Source organism: Symphalangus syndactylus, chromosome 14 (assembly GCF_028878055.3).
Source record: "Symphalangus syndactylus isolate Jambi chromosome 14, NHGRI_mSymSyn1-v2.1_pri, whole genome shotgun sequence".
In the NCBI taxonomy this organism is placed as follows: domain Eukaryota; kingdom Metazoa; phylum Chordata; class Mammalia; order Primates; family Hylobatidae; genus Symphalangus; species Symphalangus syndactylus.
In genome coordinates this window covers 49263309-49273265 of record NC_072436.2, presented here as the reverse complement: position 1 = coordinate 49273265, position 9957 = coordinate 49263309, and the positions used below count along the sequence as shown (strand labels likewise).

At 41.4% G+C, this 9957-nt stretch overlaps 1 protein-coding gene across 2 annotated transcripts in view; it reads left to right on the top strand.

Moving 5' to 3' along the window:
- SLC9A2 (solute carrier family 9 member A2) overlaps positions 1 to 9957 on the top strand; it is a 93930-nt gene that overhangs the window by 39911 nt on the left and 44062 nt on the right. For both annotated transcript variants that reach the window (XM_055241367.2, XM_063616689.1), the window contains exon 3: positions 5800 to 6050. In XM_055241367.2, coding sequence (XP_055097342.1) covers positions 5800 to 6050 — 251 coding nt within the window. The remainder of the gene's footprint in view (positions 1 to 5799; positions 6051 to 9957) is intronic.

Below are 9957 nucleotides of genomic sequence, written 5' to 3'. Positions count from 1 at the left end.
CTCAGAATGAATAAAATATCATCTCTAAGGACATCCATTAACTTCATGTTAACATTATTATATAGAAGATAATTTATCGATCACAATTTGTAGTATAGATATTTTAAGACAGCTAAGTTACCTCACTTAAGTAACAAAATCCACTTCATATATTCCATTATTCATGAACTGAGTAGTCATTAACTTACCGATATTAAATTTTAACTGGGAAACTGCCATAATAGTAGAGACATTTTATAACTCATTCTAATTTCCAGAGGCAGAAGGCATGAAGTTTTCCATTCTGACTTATGCTCGAGATGTAAATTTTACCCTATTGAGGGAGACTGCAGACATTTGAATGGGAATTCCTGGAGTAAGTCTATTTAGTGCAAAGGGAACTTTACAAAGAAATAAGAGCGCCTGTTACAGTCCTTCTAGGGCAGCTCAGTAGAGTCAAATTAGTTTCAGAATAACACACCAAGCCTCCACACTACTTTCCCACCTCTGATCAAATTTTTATTCAGACATCTCAGTGGCCCCGGTGTGTGATGTTCCCCTTCTTGTGTCCATGTGTTCTCATTGTTCAATTCCCACCTATGAGTGAGAACATGCGGTGTTTGGTTTTTTGTCCTTGCGATAGTTTGCTGAGAATGATGGTTTCCAGCTTCAGTGGTCCATTCTTTGAGTTTGTCCCGAATCAGATCTCAGGATAGGGTCTGGCTAAGTCACTGTTTAGAGTATGCAAAGGTAGCAAGCCATCCAGACACACACCCTGTGCTTCCTCTCAGGAGGCACGGAGGCACAACTGTGGTTTTATGGAAAGAAAGGGAGGGCTGACCCAGGGAAGGCAGGCAGCCAAAGTGAGAGCTTGTCACTCCACTCAGAAGGAGGGCACAGACAGAGAAAGGCCCTGGCTGGTGCTTTGAGGTAGAAGCTCTTACCAAGGAATGGCCAGAGCCTGTCAGTCAGAACCACTGTCATGGTTTCACATCTAAGAACCTCCCTTGGTAACTTACTTGCCCTGGCTGAGAGTCCATGGACCCTCAAAGCCAGATCCACAAGATATGAGGGCATGCCCACAGGTTTGCCAAAGAATAAACTACTAGACGTTTCTCTTACTGAATTGTCTGAGTACTGTACTGAATTGAGCATGTGTTAAGAATAATTAGAACAATGGTGTCAAAAATTCTAATTTTATCTCCTAGTCAGGTAACTTCAAAGATTAGAGGTGGAGATGTTTTGTGGAAGATTCTTTGATTCATTCATTCAGGCTTATCCCTAGGAGAGGTTTAAGGAACTCAACGGACTTTGGAAAGATATTAAAAATATGGGCCATGATGCATACGGCAAAAACTATGAGTCACTAGGAATTGCAGATAGAAGAATAGGGGTTAGTTTAAGGAACTCACGGACTTTGGAAAGGTATTAAAAATACGGACCATGATGCCTATGGCAAAAACAATGAGTCATTAGGAGTTGCAGATAGAAGAATGGCGTTAGTTTAAGGAACTCATGGACTTTGGAAAGGTATTAAAAATACGGACCATGATGCTTACGGCAAAAACGATGAGTCACTAGGAGTTGCAGATAGAAGAATAGGGGTTAATTGGAGAAAATTCATTGTCACAGTATATAATCTCGAAGATGGGTAACATGGTAGGTTAGTGCCATTAACTCCTTTCCCAAATTATGATAAATTTAACATTGAGCTAGAAAAGCTGAAGCGAAGAAAACTTAGCATGAAAATGTCTCAAAGCAAGAGAAATGCAGATCAAACACTTCATGCTATTGTACAGGGCTGTAGTAGATTAGAAGTAACTAGAGACATGACAATTGAAAAAAATAAAGGTGTGATTTTTAAATAGGACTGTTGTGTTTTCCCTTAGAATAAATGTTGTATGAAAACTTCCCAAAATTTCCCTATTAGGCAAAGATTGTTCAGGTTATTTCTAGAACATGTTAATACAGCTGCTGAATATTCTAATAAATTTTCCAAGAAGACTTAAAGAGTTTTCTCCATCTGCTCATAACCAGGCTTGGGTAAGGAGAGCTGGCTCTGTAGAAAGAAGCCAGTAATGGACCCCAGAAGCCCAGTCACTGTGTGCTGTGGAGTGGAAAGTAACTTTAGGAAGATGGAGGGTAAGCAGTGACCACTTGGGTCTTAATTTTGATTTTGCAAACAGCAGAATAGTTCTAAAATTTCATATGCAAAATGATTATCCTGTATGTTTCATAAGGAAGAAATTACCTGAACTTGTTTTTTCTGAAACAGAGCCATTCTGATAGACAACAGTATTTGTATAATTTGTACCCTTGCTTTACATGACTTCACAGAATTAGTGTGCTTTTAAAATCAAAGTTCAAAGTTCATAACTCCTAATGTTAATATATATATGTTTGCAATTTAAAAATATCATTAAGCAGTATAGCTTTGATTATTTGAAAGATTTCAAAGCTGTCAAATTAGCCCATGATAGAATTTAGTACATAGGTATCACTGACATTTTAATCTAAGAATACAAGTGTTAAGGAGAGATCAACTTTGCACTGACTCACTAGAGTCATTTGTAGCCCACATACATAATATATACACATAACACATATACCTATATAAATTAAAATTCTAAAACACTTTTAGGCATAGATTCCCTCATAATACAATTAAAGGATTTAACTGGAATGAACTAAGTATGTGGTTTCGGCCAGTTGTAACCAGAAGAATTTTATCTCGTGCTGATCACTAACTAGGTATCAGGTTCATTGTAAAACAGGTGGGAGGTTGTGGAAAGCTTTCTGGTTGTTAAGGTAACGCTTCTACCTGAGATATTAGCTCTGACACTGCCGTGGCATCTCAGGCAGGAGAAGGATCAAAATGGAGTTTTGGCCCAATGTGCTGAGAGTACAGTGCCTGTGACCCATCTTAACTCTGCAGAGTCTAAGGGGGGATTTAAGACAGGCTGTACCTTTGATAGATTTGATCCATTAAGTTGCCAGGAAAATAGTTTTGTAAGGATTTGGAATGTGTGACCCAGCTGCAGATGCTCGTTAATCTGTGGAAGGAGTACCTGGGCTTACCTCAGAGAACTCTTCAGTGCACTGGATGGAGTAGGGTGTAGAGATGAGAGGGAGGAAAAGGAAAAGGAAACTTAGCTCTGTGCTAAAGGAATTTCTAGTTTTGTTGGGGACATGAGGCACTCACTCAAAACTCAGCACCAACAGTACAAGATGCTGAATGTTCTGGGAGATCACCTGTGGTGCAGGAGGTCAGAGGGCCGGGTATTTACAAAGGCTGGAGGGGACCAGGAGGGCTCCTGGGGGCAACAGCAGTTTCAGCTGTGTCTCCGAAGATAGGTAAAGGTTCCCTAGGTTTGGGGTGGTTTGCCGGCAAGAGAAAGGACAAGGAAAGAAAACCAGGAGCAGGAGTGAATAAACGTGGTGTGTTTTATGGAACAGTGATGAAATCCTTTGCAATCTGAAGTGTGTTAGAAAACAGTTTTAAAAAAAAGTGTACCAGGTGTTTTGAGACTATGAGGCCTTCCTGATGTGAAAATGGAGTGGCAGACTTTGAAGGAAGTAGGTCTTGTAGTGGCTGCAGTGGGGTTAGAGCAAAGAAGAGATGACCCTCCCAGGTGCAGGCTGGAGGCGGGAGACAGAACTGTGGTGCCTGAGTGGCCCTGGAGAGAGGCTGTCCATGCAGCAGCAGATGGCTGGGAAACTCGCCTCTCCTCTGGGACACTGGTGACCGTCCCTTTTGCCTTTGACTGTTTGGAGGCAAGGGGTATATATAGAACATCCGTGATCCTGTCTCAGGAAGTAACTGTGGAGTGTTGATGCTGATGAAAACCGATGCTGACAGCAGGTTCAAAGTGGAAGTGGGTACTACATGGAGCCATTTTCTTCTCTGTCTGGCAAACAATGATGCCTTTAAAATATTTAAGTTTTCAGGAGAATGAGTCTCTTTTGTTCTTCTCTGAAGTCATTTCTTGGTGGTAGGATGGCAAATGATCTCGAGTGTTACACCAACAATTAGGGAAAAGGAAAAGTTCACTGTTTCCTAGGGAATAATCCACTATTTTTCAAAGCCAACAGACATTTATTGTCATCTGCTAGGCAACTTGGAAGATGTAAATTGTAATAAGGTGTTGATTGATCACAAGAAGCTTATAATCAAGTAGAAAGGAGGAAAGAATAACATATTAAACCCATATCGTGGTAGGCTATGACCATAAAGTGAAGTAGAAAAAGTGAGATGGCATTTGCCAGGCCGCACACTGCTTACCAGGCAATATGACTTCACTCTCCCATGATTGAACCTTGAACAACTTAATCAGGAGGTCAGGAGACTTGGATGCTAATAGTGCCTCTGACATTTTGTGTCATTTGACCTTGAACAAATGGGATCAGTTTTGAGTTTCTCAGAACCCAAATGAGGGTGTAGCATAGCCTTTCTCCCTAACATCCTTATCAGTCGGTTTTCCTGGAGATTCCAGGTGCTCCCAGAGTTGTAAATATCACAGTGAAAAAGAAGCAGGCCACCTGCTTGGCTGGTATTTGACTTGCTTATTTTGTGAAAAGAAAGTGGTGGGGCTGCAGCCATGACTTTCCATTTCAGTTCGCTGAGTGGCCCCAGACACAAGTTGAAAGCATATTGTCCACCAGACATGAAGTGCCTGACATTCTTGAAGGCTTCATTAAACCAAGACTCTGTAAAGAACTAAACAACAGGCTGGGCGTGGTGGCTCATGCCTGTAATCCTAGCACTTTGGGAGGCCGAGGTGGGTGGATCTCTTGAGGTCAGGAGTTCAAGACCAGCCTGGCCAACATGATGAGACCCCATCTCTACTAAAAATACAAAAATTAGCCGGGTGTGGTGGCGCCTGCCTGTAATCTCAGCTACTTGGGAAGCTGGGGCAGGAGAACCCGGGAGGCAGAGGTTGAAGTAAGCTGAGATCAAGATCACACCACTGCACTCCAGCCTGAGTGACAGAGTGAGACTCAAAAAAAAAAAAAAAAAAAAAAGAGCAACAGAGCAGTCTCATTACAGCATGAAGTTTTGCTGATGTACATTCCCATTTCTTTGTAACAAAATGTAAGATAAATCTATTTTTAATTGTTCTTAAAGAATAAGAAAACCTAGTGTTTCATATACAAAGTATGTATGAAGTTTCAGCAGATGCACACACACACGCACACAAACACATATGCGTTTGCTGCCCCTTTGGTTGAAGAAAATTCCTTTGGGTGTGTCTCAGTTACACCAGATATGTATGTGTGGGCAGGGAGAGGAGGTGGAGTGTGGAGTGAGGAACTGGTGACCAGGAGGATGACTGACTCATCTTGGGTATCTGTCCTGATGCGTGGGTCCCTTCTGTCATGTGGCTCCACAACAGGACCTTATAAGGTAAATGTGTTCACAGCAGCACTGATAAGCTTTCTTGCTGTTGTATTGCTTACCAAGCAATGGTAACATGAGCTGGGTGTGCTGGATAGCAAACAAATATTTTAAAATAATCTTTCAGATGATATCTGGAAAAAATAATGTTTTTGGAATAAGTTATGCAATAACTTTGAAATTGCCTCTCCCTTACTTTTAGAAATAAATTCCCTGACAACTCACTTTTATTGAAAGGTTTTTTGGTTAGTTTAAAGCTACGGTATTAAAATATGAGACAAACAAATACACAATGATTGTCACTTTCCTACTTGGGTACACAGAAGAAATGTCCTTATTAGAAGGCCACGTAGATGTGTTTGTACCCAGAGTGATAATGGGGAAACGGGAAAAGGTTTTGACAAGGTGTTTTCTTTTTCCTGCAGGTCCTGTACAACTTGTTCAAGTCGTTTTGCCAGATGAAAACCATTGAGACCATTGATGTGTTTGCGGGAATCGCCAACTTCTTTGTTGTGGGAATCGGTGGGGTGCTGATTGGCATCTTCCTGGGCTTTATAGCAGCATTTACTACTCGATTCACCCATAATATCCGAGTGATCGAGCCACTCTTTGTTTTCCTGTACAGTTATTTGTCCTACATCACAGCCGAAATGTTTCACCTCTCGGGCATCATGGCGTAAGTACTTCTTTGTTAAAAGTGCTCGATGATGACATTTCATTGAATGCATGCCTTCTCAGCCAAGATATTAAAGTTGAATAAGTTATATGAAACACTAGATTTTCTTATTCTTTTAAGAACAATTAAAAATAGATTTTTCGGCTGGGCACGGTGGCTCACGCCTGTAATCCCAGCACTTTGGGAGGCCAAGGCGGGTGAATCACAAGGTTAGGAGATCGAGACCATCCTGGCTAACATGATGAAACCACGTCTCTACTAAAAATACAAAAAATTAGCCGGGCGTGGTGGTGGGCACCTGTAGTCCCAGCTACTCAGAAGACTGAGGCAGGAGGATGTCGTGAACCCGGGAGGCAGAGCTTGCAGTGAGCCGAGATTGTGCCACTTCACTCCAGCCTGGGTGACAGAGCGAGACTCCATCTTAAAAAAAAAAAAAAAAAAAGATTTTTCTTACATTTTGTAACAGAGAAATGGAAATATATATCAGCAAAACTTATGCTACCATAATCTATTGCTCAGATAGTAAGCTGCTTAAACATTCTTCTGGGTCTCATGAAATATGACAGTAAACTGTTGGGGTGGATCTTGGTCAGGCACCAAATATTGTATGAGTTTGATGCCCAATCAGGGTTGTCCACGTGGGAACCTATAAGCTTATTCCAACAAAGTTGCATCCCAGGCTGCTCTTGGAGTTCTGGAATGGCTTATGGATATTCATTGGCATAACTTTAGTCATAGAAATATTTTGAATGGTAGATTTGATTTGGGATAACAGTTTAGTCATTCAAAGCAAAATCAGCAAATGAGAGTTGTGAGCACGCAATTTCAGTTTAGCTATTTTTTTTTTTTTTTTTTTTTTTTTCTGAGACGGAGTCTTCCTCAGTTGCCCAGGCTGGAATGCAGTGGCGCAATCTCGGCTCACTGCAAGCTCCGCCTCCTGGGTTCACGCCATTCTCCTGCCTCGGCCTCCTGAGTAGCTGGGACTATAGGCGCCCGCCACCATGCCCAGCTAATTTTTTTTGTATTTTTAGTAGAGACAGGGTTTCACCGTGTGAGCCAGTATGGTCTCCATCTCCTGACCTCGCGATCCGCCCACCTCGGCCTCCCAAAGTGCTGGGATTACAGGCATGAGCCACCGCGCCCAGCCAGTTTAGCTTTTTAAACAAAGATGCAGGATTATAAAGCAGGAAATGTATAAAGCCAGGAATTGTTTATTTACTAAAGATATGGTTAGTGTCTCATGCACTAACTGGTTCTGAAGGAAGTTTTTGAGAAGTTAGACAAGTAGGCTGATGAATGATGGAGTTTGAATCCTGTTGTAGCATTTGGAGGATCACTTTGAAGGAGGCGGAGGCTGTTCATTGGGTGTGGATGTTTCTGTAGCTTCCAAAAACAAGTTTCTATTCTATTACGGTAAGACCCTGTATGTGGTCAGTGAGAAATACTTAGTAATGGAATGCTTTTACATTTTCTTTTACTTTGACAAATACGTATTTACAGCTCCATATGCACTAGGCAAAATGCTAGGACCTGCCATACATATTTAGAATTTTGCAGCTATAAGCATAAACCTAGATCTTCCTGAAATTTTCTCTTCCAATCTGATTAAGATGATCGTTTGATTGGGGTCTAGTTTGACTTTTGCCATGTATCAGTACGTCTGTATCAGAAGCAGATGAGGTTTGTGGTGGAGGAAGTCGAAGACCCCTACACAAAGAGAGTGGAACCTGGGGTCATGAAAGCCCTGAGTTACAGGTTGGGTGGTTTTCTGTTTCACAGAGAAACCTAAATAAAGCAACGCATTAATCTAGTTTGACCCAGTAATGAAATGTTCCATGTCTTCCTGGTTGCTATTCATATCATTTGTATGACTTCCAGTTTCCTCACTGTTCTTTGGCCAGTGTCATTGAAAATGTATGACCAGCTAGTTACAAGGTCTCTAAAAAGAGTGTGGGGACAGAACTTAGTATCTAGTTTCCAGCAGTGTTGTTCTAGCAAGAGTCAGGGTATGAGAACCTTGAATTGCATTGCATGTCTGAGTATATGTAAACGTTCTAGAACCCACAAAGGAGCTATGTAAATTTGTCAGTTTGCCAGATGTTCACAGGCAGGAATTGGAGTTCTTAAAGATCCAGCATATGGGGGGAATGTTGAAGAATTGGATGGGGTGGGAATCGTGGGGCATCCCCAATGTCGGTGATGGAAGGGAAGGCCTATGCTATAACAAGTCACTGACCTCTTGTGAAGATGGGATCACAGGTTTACTTATGCCGGAATTCAGAAGTAAGAGATAAATAGGGCCACATATTCCTGATAAATAGCACAGGTAATTCTCTGCCGTGGTTTCTGGGCCCTTGTTTCCAACTTCAAGGTGAAGATTTTCTTGACAACTTAGTGTAGAGGAAATTTCTTTATTACATTTAAACTAATATTGTCATTGGCCAGGCGCAGTGGCTCATGCCTGTAATCCCAGCACTTTGAGAGGACGAGGTGGGTGGATCACTCAAGGTCAGGAGTTCAAGACCAGCCTGGCCAGCATGATGAAACCCCGTCTCTACTAAAAAAATACAAAAATTAGCCTGGCATGGTGGTGCGTGTCTGTAATCCCAGCTACTCAGGAGGCTGAAGCAGGAGAATCACTTGAACTGGGAGGTGGAGGTTGCAGTGAGCCAAGATCACACCACTGCACTCCAGCCCAGACAACAGATTGAGACTCGGTCTCAAAAAAATAAAAAATAAAAAAGTAAACTAATATTGTCATTGCTCATAGTATACCAAAATAATAAATGGGTCCTTAAATAAGATATTACCGGTGATGTAAACATTTTTGCATCAAAATTACCATGTGCACCCATTATTCTGTTGTGACAAATGCAGGTACACATTCACATTGGGGTATGTTTGCTCTCCGAAGTTATACCCTCTTTTCTAATGTGCGGTAATCAGTATGCCATTCAAAACCTGACCGTGTGTTGCTTCCTTATGGTGTAGATCACAGATGTGCATGCCCCGCCCCTCTCTAAAGTGCATTATGTGCACTTCCACATTGTAATTACTGTATTTACTTTAGTCCAGGGGATACAGCATAATGATGCAATTAAAAATGCATAGCTACACACACCTCTTTTACAGAACTCGTCATTTTTCCTGGGCTTAAATTGTACTGAGTTTAGAAATTCCTATCATACTTTGTACTAATTGCACTCTCTCTTTTACGATTTATAAACCAATTTTAAGGTTAATGGGAGTGAAAGCACCTGACGTACTGAGAATGCTCAGGACTTTCCCTTGTTTTCTTAAAAGAAATGGGCAGCTCCTGAGAAATGAAACTAGGCAGAGAGGACAGGCAGCTGCTGGGCGGGGAGACAAGTTAAACTGCATCTGTAATGACTTGTAACCCAGTTGTGAAACTTGGCTTTCCTGAGTTTTGCCTGCTTTCCTCCATCTCTCCCTCCTCCACCTTCTTCCATCCATCCTTCCTTCTCCTGTCCTCTTCGTGTTGCCTTTCAGAGCCTGTAACCCTCTACATCAGCTTCGTTGACTCTTGGGCAGCCTGTTCTAGAAGGATGTCACTTACTTAATGAGCAGGTAGTTACTAGATTAATCTAATCAAAAAGAAACAATCTTCTCAGTAACAGAAGATTTTGGTTTGGGTTAAAAATGCAAGGACGCTTTTAGAGGAAAGTGCTGGACAGGATTTCAATATCTTGATTTCTTTGGAAAGATGCTGGAAGCAATGTACCTCAGGTGTTCATAAAGTCTACTGTTGCTGCTATTTAATTTTATCATAAGACTGTGGTTTTATAGGCTTTTTACTGACAAGTAAATTAAATAATGAGGTGAAGTCTACTGTCTTACAAAATATTTGGAGAGATGTCTTCTGAGCATTCTTAAATTTGTTTTCCCC